Here is a 22,816-nt window from a genome sequence, read left to right as displayed (position 1 = left end):
AATGATACCTTTGCAAAAACAGAAAAGAAAAAACACAATAGACGACACTTCATGTGGCAGCTGACAGAGTTCGGTCTGCCAAAGACATTGATGTTACACTTCTACACCTCCATCCTCACCTCCTCCATCACCATCTGGTACTCTGAAGCCACTGCCAAGGACAAAGGCAGACTGCAATCTGCCATTTCTCCAGGACCTGTGCACCTTCAGGACCCTGAGGCATGCAGATGGACTTGTGGCAAACCCATGGGAGGAGTATATTAACATTTTTCCCCAGACTCTTCTCACTACTTAAAGCATATTTTCTTAATACTTAATATTGTGAACATTTACACACTCCACAGCTGGAACAATTTGATCTGCCTTAATGTATTTGACAGTGCTTTCACATTGTAGTTGTTTCTGCTCATATTTACATTTATCCATCTTAGCTTGTTGTAACAGTCTCTCTAATACAGACTGATTCACATTCTGCAGACTTGTGTCTGTTTTTAATGCAGGGCTGCCCAAGGGCCTGAAGATCACGACCACTCAAAATTGGTTTCCGCCTTGTCTCTAGTGTGGGGGGATTTCGCTGGATTTTCTGAATCTTTTAATGATATTATGATCTGTAGGGAATGAAATCTCTAAATTCTTTGTAGTTTTACAGTGAGAATCGCTGCTGAACTATTGACCCAGGCACTATTTACTGGTGAAGACTTTTTCACTTGCTGGTAACTCTACCTGTCTGGGATGCTCTTATACTCCTGCTTCTTACTGATCTGTTACTAACCAGCTGTGTCATGTTTCACCAGGTGGGGTTTGTTGTCAGCATTACACAGCTGTTTCACTTGTTTGTTAATGATGACCACTAACAATAAACTTTTTAAGGTTTCAAAAAATGATGTCATATGTTTGTAAACCTTTTAATCAATTCACTCTCACCTACCAGAACTTCAACACTATGCACTCCATATGCATTTGCACAATATTCAAACTGCTGACCTGTGTATATTTTACACACACACACACACACACACACACACACACACACACACACACACACACACACACACACACACACACATATATATATATATATATATATATATATATATATATATATATATATATATATATATATATATATATAAAATGTTCACTCATATTAGCAATGTGCATACATCCTTATAATTGTACATATATTTATTCTTATAATTCTCACATTCCTGCTCTTATACTTGGCTTGTTTCTATTGTTTCTTGTATTTGCTTGTGAAGCTTGCACACAAGGATCTCACTCACATTTGCTGTACCAGTGTACCTGTAATGTGACGTGACAATAAAAGTGATTTGATTTGATTTAATAAAACCATGAACCCAACTTTTGTTAAGATTTACATTTTCAAAATAAGGCTAAAGCCATTTCATAGCTCACAGTAAGATCTGGAGTGATTTTGCTTTTTGGCATTCCAGAAAGGAAATGAACCTGGCGTGATAACTTTCTGTGATAATGACTGCTTACTTGGGATAGAAATCTGAGACCTAGATTTTTGTCTGTTGACTGTGCGTATGCATGTGAAGAAAAGAAAACAGTCATTGTTATTTCATGTGACTGTAAGCGCTCTCAATCAATAACTTTAGAAAAAGAGAAAGTAGGATTATGAAGTGGGGAATGAAAGTATCAGGAGAACATAGCAGAAGAGAAGACATAGAAAGAGGGGATTAAAATGAGTGAAAAGAGGAAGGAGGAAGATGGGAAGGAGGGTTGACCTTTAATAAAATGTGCTGCAATATTCTTCAGAGCCACAGGGTGGAGCTCTCAGACCTCAGTGCTCACACAGAGACAGTGTCACACATACTGACACGATCGTGAAATTCTAAAAATTCATTCATACATGAGTGGTCCACTTGATAAAATGATCAGAGACAAATGTGGGATCAAATATTACTCAATGCAAAAATGTCCCCACAATGACACAGAATATGGTCAGGGCATTTCAAGTCATGTGAGAGAAAAGTCAATTCTTATCAGTTGATTAACCTCCTAAGCTCTGGGCTATTTAACTTTCTTTTTTTTAATTTTCCATCAGAAAAAAAAAGACTTCAGGTTTAGCAGCAGCTTTGCAATTGTAAAGCCACAGTGAGACTGAAAACCCTTGGGCTCTATGGCTCAGAAACACTTGAGGAACAATGAAGACCCTTTGTGTTACCAGCCCATAGTGAGATTTAAACACCCTTACAGCAGTGAACTGTGGCACTCATGTTGTTGAAAATGTAAGAGAAAATCTGCAATTCAACCAAATTAAATGAAATGGAAATGAAAAATAAATCTGCTTCCATTTTAGTCATTGTCTTTGAAATAGGAAACCTCTTCACTCAAAATGTCACACTCACTAACTTGTGACTTGTGCTTGAATACTAGATAAAGCCTGGCCCCATTATGGGCATCTTTAGGATGATGGGGGTTCTTCATGTTTTTTGTTAAGACCGCATTGTTCCAGGGCCGAATCAGGTAACTACTAGAGCCAATGGACAATAGAGGAGTTCTCGGAGGCCATATTAAAGTTCTACCTTAAAACTTAGCATCATGACTAACATTTATGGGGCCTTGGCACAGACCCACAGTTCATCCTTTGTCTGAAACTAGCGTTTAAAGCTCTCCTCACCCTCCCTCTGCAACTACTGTCTCCTGATTGGCCATAACTTGCAAACAGAGGGTTAGAACAGCAGGTGAGTGGGACCTCTGCTCAGCCAGAGCTGTGTGCTTGAGACAATAGCTGTCTGCCCTCAGTGACATCGTAGAATCCATTTGTGCATCTATCATGCACCATATATGGTGATATGGTGGTAATACACCATATCACCACCACCCTATCCATGACAGAAAATGAGAAAAATCAGAATTGGTCCAATTCAAAATTTTCTGTAGACCTTACTGGGGGGGTTTTAAATGCAAAATGTTAGCTATTATGTTTCAGGTAGCACACTGCTGCAAATTCACAAAGGATTCAAATGCAGGCTCTACCTCAAGAAAATAAGAAATCATCACAGAGCAAAGCTAAAGTCGGTTTCTGCAGCGGAATAAGTGACAAGAGATCACTTTACAGCCCAATTTGTTCTCTTTACATACTGGGAGTCAGCAAGGTCCTATTGCAGAGATGATGTCATGCTTCAGAAGTCAAAATAAAAAACACCCCCGACCTCATTTTACATCCTTTTTGCTCACATTTAATCATCTTTCTCTTTCCTTCCTTCTCCTTCTTTATCTTTATCTTGCCCTTCTCAATCCATCTCCATTTTGCCTCTCTTCTCTTCTTCCACCATCTCTGCAGATCATCACATGGACTCACATGTGTCATACTTGCATGAAGATGATTATGCTGTATATGCAGTCTCTCTCTCTCTCTCTCTCTCTCTCTCTCTCTCTCTCTCACACACACACACACACACACACACACACACACACACACACACACACACACACACACACACACACACACACACACACACACACACACACAGGCCTCAGATCAATAGAGCTATGGGAAGCAATGGATCTCTTGAGCTAATTAAATCCAGCAGCAAACCACTTCACTTGAAACCACTCATTCTCTGGGAACTGGACTTTATCTGAGTGGAACCATAAAAGCAGGGAAATGAACATGCATCTCTTTCTCTCTCTCTCTCTCACACACACACACACACACACACACACACACACACACACACACACACACACACACACACACACACACACAGACCTCATTCTGTCAGTAAGGACAGACCCCACTATCCTACTATTGCAGCCAGTTGGTGCTGTCATTGTGTATGTACTGTAAGCCTGTCTGTGATGTGTGCACTGCATCTACAAAGACTTACAGGTGAGACAAGGAGACCACGTCACTGAAGATACCCTCCTGCAGCTCAGAGATGTCGTTGCCATGGAGAGAGCTGGAAGACAGATACATTTACGGGTCAGGAAAGGTTATTAATAGTTATAATGAAAACTCAGTGACTGCAGTGACTCTGACAGCAACTCTCATTCACCTCAACAACAGAGGGACATTTAAAGTCCTAAAACAGATGATGGCTTATTATAAAGCAAAGAAGTGACAGTGATGTGGTTTGGCATGTCGCAAGTAATGATAGTGTGTGTGCGTGTGTGCGTGTGTGTGTGTCTGTGTGTGTGCGCGTGTGTGCGTGTGTGCTCACAGCAGTCTAAGCGAGCGCAAGCCACCCAGTGCCAGAGGAGGGATACAGCGCAGTTCGTTGTAACTGAGGATCCTGGAAAAGAAGAAAAGATCAAATTAAATGCAGCAGAACCAAAGATGATGTGTGTTTTACTCCACAATGCAACCCACACAGCGGCAGTTGGTAAAGTCTGACTGCTCTTGCAGTGGAAGAGGCTCTAGCCCCCTGTGACCTTGAACTGGATAAGCAGTTAAGAAATTGCATGAATGGATGGATGGATATATATTGCTGCAGTATTGGAAGTTGAACGAGAGTGGAGTTGAAGATTCACAGACAGATCAGACAGACCTACATTCCTATCCTCACCTATGGCCGTGATCTGTGGGTAGTGGACTAAGGAAGAATAAAATTGCAGACATAAGTAGGAGAAATTAGTTTCCTCCACAGGGTGTCTAAAGCCACTGCTCCTGCAAATCAACATGTTTAAGTAGTTTAAGTAGTTCTGGCGTGTGACTAGGATGCTGGAGCTCCTCAGTACCCTGTCGGTAAAGCCCTGGGGCAGGCCAAGGACGTGGTAAAGAGATCTTGTCTCTCTGCTAGTTTGTGAACGTAGTGGTTTCATTCTGAAAGAGAGCTGGAGGCAGTGGCTGGAGAGAAGGAGGTCTGGGCATCTCTGCTTAGACTGCTGCCCTGTGACCCAAATAAGTAGCAGAAAATGGATGTATGAATGGATGGACAGTGACAGTTTGGCTCAAGATTTGGAGTCTGAACCCTTTAGCCTCAACCAGAGATGAAGAGTGGAAAACAGAGGTCTGGGAAGATTGCTTGCTTTGAACTCCTTTTAACTTTTCAAACTTGAAGTTTTCACATCCACCCAATGTTGACTCCTGTGAGTCAACTTGAGGCGCTTTATCAGATGTAACACATTTCTATCTACCTTTATTCTGCTTGGGACCTTTAAACAGACGTTAATGCCTAAAATCGGTTTGCTTTAAAAAAACAAAAAACAAAAAAAAAAACCCCAAAGCAAAAATCATTTCCTTGAACTACTGGACACATCCTTGAAACATGGTGTGGAAATTCAGTAACTAAATCTTTTTTGATGACCTCCTAGACTCTTTCTCTGGCCACAATTTTCTCTTAGGGTAAGATTTCCACTTTGTACACAAGCAGAGTGAAAATGTGCTGACAACTGGCATGCTTCCCCTCTGGTTTTAACAACCCAATGACCTTTCCTCAGGGGTGAAATAAATATTTTTAGTCCCATTAGTTGGTCGACTTTAGGTTTTTCATGATTTGGGAAGAAATGAACATTTGAAAACAAGCATTTTCATTTTAACACGAGAAGCACTACAAACAATTTCATTACATTTCTTTTGTGACACTGGAGGTACAATGAGGGTTCTCAATCTAACATTTCAAACAGAAACCATGTGTTGCAAACCAGAAGAATGTTTTGTTAAGTTTAAAATATGTCTCTTGTTTTGCTTTGTGTGAAGCAAAAGCTCCAGTGTTGTGGCAGTCTGGGGCATTCTAGCTTTTAAAAATCTGTCTCTCCAAACGCACCGCATTTTAAAGGGGTTACATCTTTCACAATAAGGTTCTTCGATGTAAATTTGCAAAGACTTTGAATATCACATCACCTCCAGTACATAATAATTTCAAAAGATTTGGTAAATCTGGAGAAATGTTTGTGTGCAAGGGACAAGGCTGAAAAATGAATTAATTGGATGTTTGGGACACTACACTAGAAACAGGCTTAATTCTGTCATCACTGCATGGGCTTGGTCGGTGAACACAGTTTTCTTTGCATGAAGGATAAGGGTCTATGATGCCAAGGAGAAGATGTGATGTGGTAGAGATGTGGTATGATCCACAATCACCACTTTGTTCTCTGGACCAAAGATCATTTAAAATGAACTAAGGTAAAAACTGTTCCGTGGTCAGATAAATCAAAATTTTAAATTCTTTTAAAATAAATTTGGGTGCTGTGATTAAAGAGAAGGACTATGTCTTGTCATTAGCAAACAGTTACAGGTCTGCATCTCTGACAGTATAGGGGTGCATTAGTACCTATAGAACTGGCTGCTTGGACATGAGGAAAGGCACCATCAATACTGAGAGGTACTTTGCCTCAGCTTTTTGAGTTTTCTTTTTTTTGTTCCAGTGAACTATCAGCATTAAAGTTGGATTCTGGGTTTAAATTCAGACTCCTGAGTGCATTTGGGTCCACTCCCTGCTTCCCACACAGCTGACCTTTGACAAACATGGCTTCATAGTAGAAAAGCCTGAGTGCTGAACTGGCAGTCCACATGTTTAACAAAGTGAAAAACATTTTGAGCATCATGAAACCCAATATCACAGTGATCACAGCTACAAAAATGGCAACTTTCCCAGGAGTCCAGCAGCTGCTCTCCTCAGTTTCCACATGTTTACAGACAGAGGGGACGCTGCACAGTAGTAAACAGATTCATTGCTGCCATCAAATTTAAAATGAGCTAATATTTTTCTTAAAGTTTTCTTAAAGTGATTCATTTTTTTCAGCATTTTGTTTTGTAACAACAGTGATTTAGTGCACTGACATCTTTCTGATGCCCATTGTGTATGTGCTGATTTGTCTTGTAACACTTGACCAAGAACAGTTGTGTGTATGAACTCACAGTGTGGTGAGCTGGCTCATGTTGGAGAAGGAATCATCAGACAGGGAGTTGATTTTATTGTTGCTCAGATCTCTGCAAAGGCAAAGGTCAGTTTCAGTCAGTATACACACAGAGTACTGCAGAGGTCCCACTGCACAACACATACAGACACAAACACACTAGCATACGTACTGGAACATAGTAACACACAATCCCAAAAACTAAAATGCTGCTCATTATTAAAGTGAACTGATCACATCATCCTCAGCTGTGTGCATGCTTTACTGAATTCACTACACAGTCTACAGCTCCCCCTGCTGGATGACTATACAAATAGAAGCTGCTGAGCACTGAGTTTGTCTGCAGCTTTTTTTTTGTAACAACTGTACAAGTGTTCAAACATACAAAATGTGGAACCTTATTCTCAAATTTACTTTGAAGGTATTGCTATTAGTGTCACATGTTCTTCATAAAACTTTTAAAAAATTAGTAAAAACAATTTAATTCATATTTGGTTCTGCTCTGCAACCAGTGTTACTTTTGGTTCTTTCTTTTTTTTTTCAGCTGCATTTCTAGCAGTGTGTGACTGTCAGGATTATTTAGTTACCTGGTCTAAAATGTGCCTCAGTCTGTGTGTTGAGAATCTTTGACCGTCCTTTATTTTTAAAAATGAGGTACGAGTCTTCGGCTGTTCACTGGTCACTATCTAAACCTCAATGCTTCGCCTAGAATGTAATGTTCCACAGTAAAGAAGAAAATAGTAAGAGTATGTGCGTCAGCATGACTGTATATTACTGCATTAACCTCTTCACTGTAGTAGATGTTTACATTGTTGGAAGAGAAAAAAGTGCTTTCACTACCAACATGAGAGGCTGTAAGCATGTGTGACAGCAGATGTAGCTGTAGCTAAACTGAGTGTGAGGAGGCACGTGAGGGTGAATGAAGGATTCAGTCAAGTGTTTCTTACACAAGCTGCAGGTATTTAAAAGCAGTTAACTCTTTGGGAACGCTGGTGAACTGGTTGCCATCCAGATACCTGAGGGGACAAAACACAAAGATCTGTTGTGCATTTCTACAGAACAATAATAATGCACAGAGCTTATTAAACTAATTCTAAGATAAGGTCCTAAGTTAAGGATGTCAAACTCACAGGCCACACTTTGATCTTCAGTGAGCCAGACCAAAGAAGCTCGCTTAACTATGCATTAACGACCCTTTGTAAAAAACAGACATTTCTAGTCTAGACTGAGAAAACAGGATGTTTTCTAATGGTTCATTTATTGATTACTTAATTAATTTGGTGTAGTATGTATTGGCATGTGTGAGGTTTATATGAGTAGGAACAGTTGTAAAACACAGTTTTTGAAAATTCCAAAGTTTACGTCCTCCTTCACCATTTCCAATGTCATCCAGTGGACTGGACTGGAGTCTTTGCCGGGCCACTTCTGGCCTCTGAGCCTTGTGTTTGACAACTTTCTTTTGGTTGGTAGATGTAAACAGTAAAAGAGAATAAGGTAAAATAAAGTCAAGGCTAAATAATACTTTTGTTTAGGAGCCCTCACATACTTCAACATTTGCAAAAAAGCCTGTTTGGTAAATAAAATCCATGCAAATACACGAGTAATTCTGACATAACTACAAAGTCACAAGGTTCCTGATTTTGTTCTGGCTCAATGAATTTAGTTAATTTCAGGGAGACACTTGATAATAAGAAAACCACAATTGCTATAAAAAGCCTGGTTACTACAGAAAAACAGTAATACCACAGATAATTCACATAAATGTAATGTATATGCCTGTTTTACACTATAAATCTGTGACTCTATTAAGTAGAATCAATTACGTCTCCAATTTATCTGCACTGAAAAAATGAAGCTCATTTCCTTTATTTAAACTTCTCTGGAACGAGTCAGTTTAGGGCCAACACAGAAGCTGGCAAGACTGCATTATTTATTATTGCTGTTTTTAATTATTCTATATTTTATTTAATATAGATTTGTGATGTCTGCCAATTTTAGTGAGTTGTGCAGTTTAAATGTTCAAAGCAAATTAAGAAATTTTTTGCTTCACACTCACAGTTCAGTGACGTTGCGGGGCAGTCCTCTAGGCAAAGCCTGCAGATGTTTGTTGCTGCAGCGCACAACTGTGTCCATACAGGTGCACTGGCTGGGACACTGAGGCCCCAAACCACAGCTGCTGTCCTCGAGCACAGCGCCTGAACAGATGGGGGGGGACAGGAGTAAAACCTTTCAATGGCAGTGCTTCTCAGAAGAAAAAGCAAGGTGTGATAACTTAGCTGTCATGCATTTTTAGCCCATGCTTCTTACACTTATTAGATTTCTGCTTATAGGCAAAATGCCAATCATACCATCCTCACAACGGAAATCAGGCACAGCTACATCTTGCAGTGGGATTTCTCGAAGAAAAGCAGGCCCCTGACAGCGAGGATTCCCTGTCACGATTCGCCGACTTCTAAGCCACGCCCCAAACCAGGACAGACGGCAGTCACATTTAAAAGGATTGGCCAGGAGGTTTCTGATGGACAAGCAGAGATGGTAGGTAGGTAAGATCAATGAAAACAAACAGAGAGTGTGTCTGCACGTATTTGTGGGTGTGTCACTGACAGTGTGGACAGGTTGGGCAGTGTGTCGAAGGCTCCAGGGAGGATGGTGCTCAGCTGGTTGTCATACAGGGAGAGCAGCCTGACGTTGGTCAGCCCGGTGAAGCTCCCGTTATGGATACAGCTGATCTTATTATTCCTGAGCATCCTACACAGCGAGAGAGAGAGAGATTTTAGGACAGACATGTTTTATGCATAGTTCCCTCAAATATGATTTTTCATATTTATAAGATAAATAAAATCAGCTTTGGCTTTCACCCTTTAGTTTTATTTTCAGCAAGTTAAATGCAGCTCTTTTGGGTTAAGATCAACTCAGCCGCTTCTTCTTGCTTTTTATGTTTCTCTTCTTAACTTTTTTTCCCTTCAGTGCACCAAGCTGTTGATTTGGCCACTCATAAACTTCTTCTGTCCCTCTGATGTTTCTGGCTTACTTTTAAAGCCTGAAGATGGCCCATTTCACTGCGACTGAAATCACTGTTGAGCTCAGATTGTGAGTTCACAGCAACAGGGATTGCCAGACTTTGAATTTCATGCTTAATTCATGGAGAAATAACAAAAGGTAAAGACTACACCTGTCTATGAAACGGTCTTTTGTTTAATTGTCCAACTATGTTTGAGCCCCTGAAAATAGGACTGTACAGTAGAGTTGTTGTCATTTGCATAGGTAATGCAACTTTCTGAACTGTTGAACCCCTAAAAATAAAGCTGAGAGCTTAGTATACACAGTGACCTAATTCTATGTATGTATCAAACTCACAGCATGCGCATGCCCTCCATGCCTTTGAACATGCTCCCTCTCACAGACTCCAGGTGGTTGGCTGTCAGGTGAAGCTCCACCACCGAGGAAGCGCCCTCAAATGCGCCGTCCTCAATCTCTGAAATCTTGTTGTTGCTCAGGTTACTGAAGTGAGAAGGATAGCACACAACATAACAGCTGCTTCCTGACAGCTCTTTCAGATTCACAGCATTGCCAGAAACCCAACTGAGCATGATCATTCAGCCTTAAAAGTTACACACAGCTTTTAATATTTTAAAAATGTGTCCAGCGTCTTTATTCTACATGAAGTTGTTCATTTTCTATAATAATATCCAGTCATGCAAAGTCACTACATACAGTTTTCTCTGAACCCCTTTTCCCACTAAGGTCTTGGAAAATGCCAGAAGATAAAATCTCTTGAAAGTTTCTTTTGAAGATGGAGCAGCCATTCGTCACAGTATTTGTCATTTTTCATGGTGACCTACATTTTCTTAAGCTGTGACAGGCCCTTGAAGGCTCCTGTGGCCTCCAGCACGGAGAGGTCATTGTTGTTGAGACGCCTGCGACAATCATAGAGAGAGATCACAGAGAAGAGGATGGAGGAAAACAACATCACAAAGGGAAGAGTGACTTTGGTATGTGTGCATGTTTCGTGCTGAGTGCTCATCCGTGCAGCAGGAATCCACATACACATGTCAACACGGATATCCAAGACATAGTTTGGCACAGTGTGTGTTTTTATGTTCAATACAGGGTATGAGCATGTATTTGAATTTGTGTGGGTGTGACTATATGAGGGTAAATAGAGAACAATGAATCCTAAATGATCCCAAACTGAAATGCATGCACTTTAAATATAAGCTTATTCCAAATAAATTATGTGACAGCTGACTAATACACCAGAAAGACAAATTTCATCATCATCATCAACGTAATGCTCAAAGGGACGGTTGACCCCAAAATCAAAAACCACATGTTTTTTTCCTTGGGAACAAAGTGCTATTTGTCCGTCTGGAGTGTTTGAGTTTCCCAGTTATAAAGATCAGCTATAGTGATAATCACCGTCTTTTAAATAGAATGTCACTAGATGACCTCATGGTACAAAAGAAGACATTTGAAAAAACATCAGCAGCAATATTCATTCATTCGAAAATCATGACCTGGCTGATTAAAAAACATTTTAAAAAATCATTAAACCATGTTGTAGGTTCACATAGCAAGTATTTTATTTAAAAAATAACCACTCCCACCAACTATTACTGTATAGGCTTGTTACTGTGGAGATGGAAGCATTCGCCTGTCAGTGGCAGTAGGCTGGTGCACATAACAGGCACTCTGCCCAACCCGTCAACAGCGTTAATGACAGGGTGTGAACTATAAGGTTAATTAGCTGTGTGCTTCTTTTGGTTGGTGGATGTAAAGAGTAAAAGGGAATAAGGTCAAAAATAAGGTCAAAGGTAAATAATACTTTTGTTTTTAAAAGCCCTCATACACTGGAACATTTGCAAAAAAGTCTGTTTGGCATATACAATCCAGGACTGCATGGAGTATTATTAACGTGGGTTGTGTGTTTGTGCGCATGGGTCTCACAGCTCTTCAGTGGAGGACGGCAGGTGCTCCGGGAACTTAGTGAGGCGGAGGTTGGAGCAGTCGACCACATTGGCTTCACAGCGACATTTAGCGGGACACACTGGCTTACTGTTACACTCGTAGTTTAGACGTCTGTCTTCAGTGCCTGGACCCAAATGTGGAGAGGATAGACAGACAAGTTCTTACTGATACATACAGGCAATCAGAGACTGACGTATCTAACTACATACATACACAGAATATGTATGAATATACAAACACAAAATCACCTGGGATGTGGTACTGCTCCTTGGCTGTCATGAAAAGTAAGCAAATAAAACTGTGTCAGTTGAAATATGTGAACGCTTCAACAGAGCAATAGCCACACACACACACACACACATACACATGTCACATAATTTACTTGGCTGTAGGTGGCAGCAGGACACTTACAGCAGAAAGGAGGACTGAAACAATGCAAATCTGTGCTTAGCTTTCCAGGCCTGGCAGCTCACTAAAGCGGCAGTTTGTGTGGTGTTCAGAGCGCCTGCCATGGTTTCACATACTGGCTTCAGACATGCTAGCATGTGTAGAAGAAGGGAATGGTCAGGGAGCTTTGAGCTATAGGCAGTTTCTTTCTTTATCTTCAGAAATCTCTTCAACCAATTTGTTTTTGAGGTTTGTTTAATGATTAATTCACATCTGCATAAAAATAATCCATGGTTCTAAATCAAAAGAAATATTTAGTTCACTCAATATTTTACACGTTATTTCAAGTTTTACAGTTTCTTTTTTTCTGGCTGTTTTAACTAGTCAAAATCCTGTGAGAGACTACAGTGGCCTTTACATTTCATAATGTATCAAGACAAAAGAGTTAAATGTTAATATTGCTATCCTTATAGGAGTACCTCCATACATTATATTTCAAGTACAGTCACACTAACAAGTATCACTACATTAAAAGCATTAAGAATACACCAGTGGTGTATTTGCAACAGTTAAAAGGTTGACTGTGGAATGATTTACACTTCTCACAATCAATGGTCACCATTTCCGCAACACAGTAGACAAGAAGAGACCAATAAACAATTTTCAGCCAATACTGGGCTTCTCAGTGCAGATGGTAATACCAGTACCAGGCAGGTAATCGTGGGGTGTTGTTATTAGGTCCCAATGGTTGTTGTCTTGCGCAGACATTACAGTACAGTATATATCAAAAGGTTTTTGAATGATAATTATTTTACAGTATATTGCCCGATCTACAGTTTGTTCAGTCTTAAACTATCAGATGCAGCAAGTATATCCAGACTTTTCACTCCTCGTCTCAGTTCACAGTCGTGTTGTCTTCCATCTTTGTCATCCAGTCACACACCCACACACACACGCACACACACAGAGGGCACTGACTGACCAGAGCATCTGAACTTGTTGCTCTTGATCTGTGCAATGCGTTTGTTGGCAAGGCGGCGAGGACTGGCACAGCGTGCACCGCTGGTCTCTATGGGGTTTGAACGCAGGAAGTCGGCCAGCCACTTCACATTACAGTCACACACAAAGGGATTCTGGGCCAAGTGTCTGGTGAGAAATTACAAAAGGGAACAACATCAGTCAGATCAGACTGAATAGAGTGTAACAGAACTTAAAATAGCACGCATGTATTTTCTCACAGTGTCTGGATGCTGCGCAGTGAGCTGAAGGTGCCTTTGGCCAAACTCTGGATCTTGTTGTCGTACAGCGACAGAAGAGCCAGGTTCTCCAGATCTTTGAACACGTTGGCTCGGATGCAGTGGATTTTATTTGCATTCAGCAACCTTAAGCAATACAGTAGACACACTTAATTATTATAAAAAAAATAAATCATCAAACATGCAGTACTATGCAAGTCTTGAGCCACCCATAATTTCTTTTTCTATGTTTTGCCTGATAGTGAGCCTTTTTTCTTTTTACTATTAAGGACATGACTTTCACAAGCTCTTCATTTGCTGGAGATAGTTTTTCAGGCCAACCACTTCTTCTTTTATCCTCCACTTGTTCAGCTTCTTCAAGGTTTCAAACAACAAGCCGCACATTATGTCAATATCTGCCAAGTTAACAGCTAATAGCTATCTAGGAATCACCTTGTTAGGCCTGCAAAAGATGCCTGTAACAGGCTGCTTGTGGTTGGCTGAGGCTCAGGAGGTAGAGCAGGTCAACTAAAAATTGAAAAGTTGCTGCTCCAGTTAGCCAAAGTATCCTTGGGCAAGATAGTCAACCCCCAGTTGCTCCTGATTAGCTCGATGGAGTGTGAATGTTAGATAGCACTTAGAGCTAAAAAAAAAAAAAAGTGATTGTTGAATGTGTGTGTGAACAGGTGATGGAGTTGTATAAGGTGCTTTGAGTGCCTGGGTACAAAAGCCCTATAAATAAATCCATCAATTTACACTTTAGTAACAAAGTGTCTAAAGATACAATTTTAAAATAGGTTACTTTCTAAGTTGTGGTATGTGTAGATGCAACACTGGTTCATCCCTGGAATTAGGTACCTGTTTATGCTTCTATGACTCATAGGTAAGTTTGGGGTTTAGTGGCTTAACAAGACTTTTCTATAGTAGAGTACATGATCATGATGAGCTGATTCATCACCAGCATCCGAACACTTGCAAACGTCTCTTATTTTAAAAACAAAACTGCTGCAATGCTATTTGTGTTCTATGCCCAGAATTGGAGCCCTGATTTTTCCAAAATAAGAAACCAAACAAGGAGGGAGGTATTTTAAATTACACCAGGAGCCTGATGTATAAAGGATGTGTGCGTAAAACAACCAATAGTACAACCACAGGTAAAACTCCTTAAAACTTCTTTGTTGTTCTTGTGAGTGTCATGGCTAAAAATGCACATTTGTACTATTACAAAATGACTGAGATTTTTAAAATAGGATTTTGTGCAGATGTGTGGACACACACAGTATTTTTTTTCACAAACCTACATTGAAGTCTATGCATATGTCTCCAGGATGAGGATTAGTCTGTCCCTAACTTTCAGATTCCTCTCCATTTCCTTTTTGTCACTGGTTCCAGCAGTTTAGAGTTTAACATTACCACAAGGAATCTTCAAATACTTACTAAATAAAAAAAATGAAATAATGTTCAGGAAAGAAGACGACTCTCAGATTATTCAGTCATCATACTGAGCTCCACCTCTCAACTATTATCAAATGATTCACTTAATTACCTCATTCGTGGTACCTTACCTACTTCATCATAGGTACAGCAGTGTTTTACCAAAGGGGGCATTCAAGTCAGTTATGAGAAGCAGATTTACACAATTAACTTGGCAAAAACTACATATAAATCATGCATTAGTTTCCATGCAGCTCCTTCTAAAATATTTGCCACCTGAAATGGATTTGTTTAAAACACAGTCAGTTCAGACAAATATATGCATGTTGTGGTTTGGACTTACAGCAGCTCCAGAGAGGCCAGACCATCGAACACTCCACTGGGCAGCTCAGTGATCTTATTACCATACAGAACTCTGCACACAAACAAAAAAAGTCTTTAACTGTGTTCTGCAATCAAAAGTGCTTCATCAGTCTGTTAACAGTTACTAAGACGCATCTGTTCAAAATTTGCATCGCCAAAACAAAAGTAAGTCTTATTCAGTCCACACAAGCACACGTTCACAGTCCATAAACAGAAGAGAAGACATTTACATCACACTGCTGTCATGTAGTATATGCACACAAACTTATTCACACATACACACACTCAGCAATGATGCTGGCTGACCGCCTGCTGTGATTGTTTGCATGTCCTGATGTTTCATGAGAATTCTCTGTACAGTAAGCAGGCGCCACTTTTCAATTATTCATACCAACAGATGCTTAAACACGTGGACGCAGTGGGCACATACGGAGATAACCAATAAAGTCGACAGACACATGTAAACATGTGTTGTTAAAGGCAATCTCAACACACCCAACAGTTTACACAATCAGATGCAGAGTGCTTACTCACAGTGAATTGAGAGCTCGGAGGCCGTGGAAAGCATCAGGAGCGATCTCAGATATCTGGTTGTTGCTCAGGTCACTGGGAATGAAAGACAATGAATGCCCAACACTTTTAAATACTTAGTGATTAGATTTATTTTGGGGAGAAAATGAAAAAACTCATGTATACAGATTTTGTTTTGTTGTAAATGCATTTAGCCAAAAGCATCATATGTACATAGCAAATAATTTGTGTTATCTTTTAAAGGATTAAAGGCAAAAAAGTGATGCAGCACTTTAACTGTTCTCTTTTCTGATCTCTAAATGAAAGCAGGTTATATAAAAATCACCTATAAAAATAAGAAACCTCACTTTATGAATTGGCTGGCTAAGAGAACTTCACTTTTTTCATGTCAGAACAGAGGAGCTATTTTTCTGGCCAAGTTGAAGTTTTTATATCTTTGATTCGGTCTGGCATGCCAAACCATAATATGTTAGATTATAAAATCCTTGTTCTGCTGCCACACGTCAGTCGTTCAGTTGTCATGATAAATTTTCAGACAAACCACTTAAACCAGCCTGGTAATGTAATCAAACGCCCCCCTCCCTCCCTCCTGGTGCTCAGGATGGTCTCGCAGTGATGATGGAAGAGGGCAAAGGAGGGGAAAGAGGATAAGATTAAGAGGAAAAGGAAAACCACAGAGAGAAAAAGATGGAGAGAGACAGAATGCCTGAGGAGGGAAATGGGCAAAGGAAGAAGAGGAAGAAGAGAAAAACAGCAACAGTGGAAGTAACAAAAACCGCAAAGACAGAAGACAGAAATAAAAGTGAAACAGGATAGAAGGTCAAGAAGCCAGGAACATTATTATTGTGGTCAGATTAGCATTTTTTAAACATATACATCACATCACATGGATATGCACTTGATTTATCATGTAAGGGCCCTAAAAAGCCTCTAATGAGGACTCTATGTCTTTGCAGGCTGATATAAATCAAATGCTCCTCGATGCTGAAACTCCACTGGGGCTGTATGTTATGTTGAGCAGGAAAACCACAGCTCAGTGAGCAGTGGAGACAGAAGAAAAGAGAGATCCACTTGGCAAATCAGACTCTAGAACATTAAAATTTTCCCTGAAGCATTGTCCCTCTGGAGGCAGAAAAAATGTAATGGCTTTGGCTGATTTGGAGCTCAGGGGCAGGAGCTTCTGTAGCCTGCTGCAGTTGGCATAGCTGACTTTAAAAGTACTCTGCACAAAGAAAGGTGGAGCAAAAAAAGTGAAGTTAAATGAAGTGGACTAAAATGGGTCACGTGGGTGCAGGTATGGTTTAGGAGTGGGCCATCGGCTGATCAGCAGTGGTAAGTAACAAAGTACAAATACTTTATTACTGTACTGTAAGTCAAATTTTCAGGTATCTGTACTTTCTACTCCTTACATTTGAAAACAGACTCATTACTTTCAGTTTGACATATTTGAGGGGAGTCATTATTTCATGTCACTGCGAGTCTTAAAACATCAAACCTATTTGAGCCTAAACAGTAACACAGGATCTCAGTCTCGTTTGTGTATTAATCACCAGGGAAAGTGGCATAAAAAAACATCAAAGAGGCAACACTGTGTGCCATAGTCAGGGGTTAAAGTGGGCCGGTGTTTTTATTTTGTATTTTTTGGAACAACACTGGAATAACTGCAAGTGTTACAGTTATCATACTTCAGCATCTAGCTGTCCATACAGAACAGGAGTTAACATAAACATAAAAGGAACATAAATGGAAGTTGTTCTTTTTTAACTCCAATTGCTTATTTGTACTTTGCTTTCATTTCAGAGTGCAATGAGACATTAAACTGTAGAATTTTCAATAAAAAACAGGAAAAATTGGGGTGTTCTAAAACTTTTGACTGGTAGTGTGTACATGTGTTAGAAAAATCAAGGCAACAGAACAAAGCACTAAATGCCGGTGTGAGTGGGTGAATGTGATTTGTATTTTAAAAAGTGTTCTTAGTGCCCAGTGAGCGTATTAAACCTTATTACCAGAACCGGTCCATTATTGACATTTTACCACATTAAAACCAGTATAACACTGCAAAAAGTACACAGTCGACAGTGTGATTCTTCAATGAATTTCCATCCATTTATCACCTTTTCGATGGCAGTCGGCATCCCAGGACAGATTTAAAATATATAGAAAAAGCTTATTTTGATTGCTCCCTTATTGATCCACCCGGTGATCTTAGTCCTTTATTGATTTGTTGTAATAAACATTTAAAATTCAATAGAAAGCATTGCTAGTGTTATTTCAATTTGTACTGACACTTGGAAGTGTTTAACTGCAAGTATGATGATATAAAGCTTTCCAGGAGCACTCACATTCGCCTGAGCTTCTTGTAGGATGTGAAGGCGCCTGGGGGAACCGACTTGATGCCATTCTGCTCCAGACGTCTGGGTAGAAAAGCAAAGAGGCTACTTTGAAACACTGCACACGAGTCAAGCAGTCAACATCAGTTTTCTTCTTGGTGGGATAAAAAAATCAACTCTAACTAGAAACAAAAACCTGGTCACCTGACATTTTCTTAAATTTAAGCAATGAATGAAAACCAAAATTAAGGGTAAAAATTATGAGAAAGGTAGCATAAAAAAAAGATTCCATATGAAATTATTAAAAAATGTATGCAGAACTCGAGCTGGTTACTAAAGCTGCATTCACACAGGAAGCAATTTGTTCATCGAGGATCGCTTTGTTGCTGATGGTTCGTGGCCAGTAGATGATTAAGGGTGTGGATGCCAAGATAACCTGCTTTTGTATTTACTACCAGGTCATATGTCATACAGTCCTATTGTGTGTTCTGAATCACCCACTTGAAAGTAAAAAAAAAAAAAAAGAATCTTGGTATCCACCCACTTTGCATTGCCAATGCTTTTTTTTTTTTTTTTGCCAATGTTTAATGTCATTGACGTTCTGTGTTCTTTGGTGGTCACATCATGCAAATAGCTTCCTGTGCAGACACAGCTTCAGGGCCAGTGTTGCAGTATTTGTTACCACAGTTCATATCAAACTGTTTTGCTGACGTTTGTCATGCATGTCTGCGTGACAAATGGACACGAACATTGACAATTTCACACTGCCTTGAGATGTACAGTTCTTTAGAAAGATTGCAAAGTACTAGAATTGAATCATTGCAGTGAGCCTTTGAAAACTGGGTGCCTAAATAATAACATAAATATGGAATGGAGCTAAATGTTTAACCATGACTGCACAGAATTCTGTAGTTTTTTCTGTAGATGTCTGTATTCAGACCTGGTGTGAATTTAACCCGTTCTCACTCCCAAATCGTAACATTTTACGCTAGGTGACAAATCGTCAACATATTACGTTTTCGGGCACCCAAGGCGTTCCTACGTCACGACATCGGAAAACTGCGGACACATGAGAACCGTTTGGACTCAATCTACACATCTTCGCTTTTTCCCTTAAAATCGCTTTAGAAAACACTATTTCACCTCATTAAAGTGCTGGTTAAGGTTAGGAATAAGGTTATGGTTAGGTTTAGCGATAAGGTTAGGTTTAGGCTTAGGTATACGGTTATGGTTAGGTTTAGGCATAAGGTTATGGTTAGGTTTAGGGATAAGGTTAGGTTTAGGCGTAGGGATACGGTTATGGTTAAGGTTAGGAATAAGGTTATGGTTAGGCATAAGGTTATGGTTAAGGTTAGGCATAAGGTTATGGTTAGGCTTAGTGATAAGGTTAAGTTTAGGGCTGCAGTACAGGGCTGGACGGGATGTTACGCCTCGGGAGTGAGAACGGGCTCGAATTTGTGTAAGCTTTTCAAACTTTTAGCAGAGTAGAATGCAACTCAAAATGATTACACTTTATAACGGTTTCCTTCTCTGCCAGGAAACATGAGTTTATATCTCTTTGCTGCAGTGAGGACAATCACATCCTTTAATGGTGGATTGCAGATCAGAACATTTGATGTATTGGCAGAAATGTAAAGTACATGTAATGGCCTGTAAAATCTATCTATAAGATTTGTCCAAGTTATCGCTAACTGTGCCTGTCACACTACTGCATTCTAGCTACTGGCAGAGGAGCAGCAGAATAGAGAGAGAGTGTGGTTAAGCATCCGAAAAACCACTTTTCCATGTTGGATATATGAAAAGTGACCGGAAAGAATGTGATGAAGCAGCAAAATGACATAAGTAACATTTCTTCCTTTACATGGCATAGAGTAAGTATATGTACTGTAGTATTTCTTTCCATCTAATAAACCTGTGGGGACTTTCACTCTCTTTTGGGACCCCTCTGGAGCAGCTTTACATGGTTCACAATTTTGCTTGTAAGAAACCCACTTTAGGCTGGTAGGTTTTATCTGAGTTCTGAAAGCAAACTATAAAGCTACAGAATAACAGAATTTGTCATTCATATATCATTATATATAATTCTTGTGGGATACTCACATCTCAGTCATACCCTCAGGGAGGTGGGCAGGGATTGCAGTTAGGCCCCTCCCACGGCAGTCCACAATGTTGTTGCTGCAGGAGCACATTGGAGGACAGGACCCAGATGCTAAACTACATGGCTGAACGAAGGCACTGCCACTGTGACCTAAAAACAAGGAAGAAAAAAACTTCTCACACGTTGCTTCGTCATCCACATTTGGATCAAAGCCTCATCTATCGCCGGGCTCTTGTACCTGAGCAGGCAAAGTCACTTTTACGCAGCTCGGCCAGGTTGAGGCCCCTCAGTGTGGGAGGAGAGCTACACTGAGTGTAGAGGCCCAAAGCTGGCCGCTGCCGTAGCCATGGAGACAACCAAGCCAGGTGACAGTCGCAGCGCAGAGAGTTAGAGTGGAGACGACTGAGGGAAGGAAAATACATTTGAGAAGTAGTGGAGGGGTGGGTAAAACATAAGGTGACAGATACACAGACAGAGATAAAATCAGACTTAACTGTGGCATTCTGGGTAAAAAAGTTGAAAAAGATGAGGCACTTACAAGGTGCGGAGCTTTGGCATGTGATTGAAACTGGAGACTGGAATGCTGCTGATGTTGTTGTTGTTCAGTGTGCTAGAAGAAAAAATAGGAGAGAAATTAGCAATGACGAGAAGAAGGGGCAACACTAAATATAACAGCAAGGACAGAAAGGAAGGGTGTGAGAACAAAGAGATGGAACAAGAAAAAGCAAGAGAGAGTTGATAGGCACGGAAGCCAGTGGAAAAATGATGGCAGTAGAAAAGATGAAGAGAGCAGAAGAAAACAAAGGAGTTTTTTTTAATGAGAGATTAAGTTGTTTTGAGAAGAGCATCAAAGAAATTATTTTTCTCAGATTACTCACAGGACTTCTAGAGATCGCAAAGCTCTGAACGCCCCCTCTTCAATACAGCTGATATGGTTTTTATCCAGCTGACTGATAATAAAAAGAACACAAAGCCAATATGATGTAGATTTAGTTAATGGCTCGGTCCAGCCAACCACTCAGTCTTCTAATTATGGATGTGATATTTCTTGACAGTAGCAAATTGCACCGTTATCACCACTGCACCCATTCCTTTAACACTTTATCTTCACTTACAGGTTTTTAAGGTCTGTTGCGCCTCTGAAAGCTCTCCTCGGAATGGCTTGGATGGCATTTTCACTTAGATCTCTGAAAAACAAAGAAAAGAGGGAAATTCCTTCTGCTAAGAGATGCAGTGATACAACTTTTTGACTCCACATTCAGGAGTTTGCTATAGCACATGGCAATTCTTGCAGATGCTCTATATGGTATTACATTTGACCATACCAGTCGAGCTGAGCTTTGGATGCTTGCTGTCTGCCTTCACATACAATGGGCTTAAGTGACATCCCACTCTTAATTCATAGAGTTTAATATGTTGTCAGCCCACCCTTTGCAGCTAGAATAGCTTTAATGCTTCTGTGGAAGATTTCCTCAAGGTTTAGGAGTCTGTTTATGGGAATTTTTGATCATTCTTCCAAAACCACATTTGAGGTCAGACACTGATTGACGGGAAGGCCTGTCTCACAGCCGCCACTCTAACTCCTTCCAAAGGTGTTCTGTCAGGTTGGCGCAGGCCAGTCAAGTTTTTCCACACCAAACTTGCTCATCCATGAATCTTGCTTTGTGCACATGTGTCCAGGCATGTTGGAACAGTACTGGGCCATCCCCAAACTGTTCTAACAAAGCTGGGAGCATGAAATTGTCAAAAACGTGAATTTGTTTGAGTTCTGAAATTTTTCAAACTATGTGCCTCATCTTCCACTGACCCTGCTCTCTGATCTTCCATGACCTATCACTTTGTGGCTCATTTACTCTCGTTCTCACTCACTTCCACTTTTTTATAATATCACTAACAGTTGGCTGTGGAATATTTACTAGAAAGGAAATTCCACAACTGGACTTGTTTCACAGGTGGCATCCTATCACAGTACCACACTGGAATTAACTGATCTCCTGAGAGCAAACCCATTCTTTCACATATGTTTGTAGAAGCGGTCTCCATGCCTGGCTGCTTGATTTTGTACACCTGTGGACATGGAAGTGACTGGAACACCTGAATTCAATGTTTTGGTGTGATGAGTGAATACTTTTGGCAACACAGTGTATGTTTACATGCATTTAATAAAACATATGGTCTTTTCCTATTTGATAAACTAAGGAAACACCAGTCCTCTTTATCTTAATATAGTTCCTCCAGAAAAGGTGTCTGAGAGGCAGCAGGCAGACTGCTTACAGACCAAGGTCACGTGACTTACTGACTGGCTTTGGTGATAAAAAAAAAAATGAAGAAGAAATGCAATGCCACGATTAGACATCATAGAAACAGACAGGTGAGCCACAGCAACGGAGACCAATAAATAAAAGCAAAACTCTGGGGTTAAAATTGTGTGTGTGTGTGTGTGTGTGTGTGTGTGTGTGTGTGTGTGTGTGTGTGTGTGTGTGTGTGTGTGTGTGTGTGTGTGTGTGTGTGTGTGCGTGTGTGTGTTAGACAAACCACAGAAGAGGATGTACATCATCTTTGGCTGCCCTGAAGGTCCTCAGACACAGTCCATTAATATCAGGGTCAAACCAGAGGCTGACAGAGGAGGAAACACCCAC

The 22,816-nt window shown here is 40.3% G+C and overlaps 1 protein-coding gene across 2 annotated transcripts in view; it reads right to left on the bottom strand.

The window, feature by feature from the left end:
* Positions 1 to 22,816, bottom strand: part of slit1b (slit homolog 1b (Drosophila)) — a 77,223-nt gene that overhangs the window by 16,814 nt on the left and 37,593 nt on the right. For both annotated transcript variants that reach the window (XM_063475094.1, XM_063475096.1), the window contains 21 exons: positions 21,293 to 21,364; positions 21,056 to 21,127; positions 20,716 to 20,787; positions 20,416 to 20,579; positions 20,180 to 20,327; positions 18,092 to 18,163; positions 15,753 to 15,824; positions 15,199 to 15,270; positions 13,425 to 13,568; positions 13,169 to 13,332; positions 12,048 to 12,071; positions 11,779 to 11,923; positions 10,674 to 10,748; positions 10,189 to 10,332; positions 9,436 to 9,579; positions 9,180 to 9,346; positions 8,888 to 9,026; positions 7,779 to 7,847; positions 6,833 to 6,904; positions 4,194 to 4,265; positions 3,861 to 3,932 (listed from right to left, as the gene is read on the bottom strand). In XM_063475094.1, the coding sequence (XP_063331164.1) occupies positions 3,861 to 3,932; positions 4,194 to 4,265; positions 6,833 to 6,904; positions 7,779 to 7,847; positions 8,888 to 9,026; positions 9,180 to 9,346; positions 9,436 to 9,579; positions 10,189 to 10,332; positions 10,674 to 10,748; positions 11,779 to 11,923; positions 12,048 to 12,071; positions 13,169 to 13,332; positions 13,425 to 13,568; positions 15,199 to 15,270; positions 15,753 to 15,824; positions 18,092 to 18,163; positions 20,180 to 20,327; positions 20,416 to 20,579; positions 20,716 to 20,787; positions 21,056 to 21,127; positions 21,293 to 21,364 (2,175 nt within the window). The remainder of the gene's footprint in view (positions 1 to 3,860; positions 3,933 to 4,193; positions 4,266 to 6,832; positions 6,905 to 7,778; positions 7,848 to 8,887; positions 9,027 to 9,179; positions 9,347 to 9,435; positions 9,580 to 10,188; positions 10,333 to 10,673; positions 10,749 to 11,778; positions 11,924 to 12,047; positions 12,072 to 13,168; positions 13,333 to 13,424; positions 13,569 to 15,198; positions 15,271 to 15,752; positions 15,825 to 18,091; positions 18,164 to 20,179; positions 20,328 to 20,415; positions 20,580 to 20,715; positions 20,788 to 21,055; positions 21,128 to 21,292; positions 21,365 to 22,816) is intronic.

This window comes from Pelmatolapia mariae, linkage group LG6, assembly GCF_036321145.2.
Source record: "Pelmatolapia mariae isolate MD_Pm_ZW linkage group LG6, Pm_UMD_F_2, whole genome shotgun sequence".
In the NCBI taxonomy this organism is placed as follows: domain Eukaryota; kingdom Metazoa; phylum Chordata; class Actinopteri; order Cichliformes; family Cichlidae; genus Pelmatolapia; species Pelmatolapia mariae.
The sequence above is the reverse complement of the archived record's forward strand: the minus strand, read 5'-3'. Positions and strand labels throughout refer to the sequence as shown.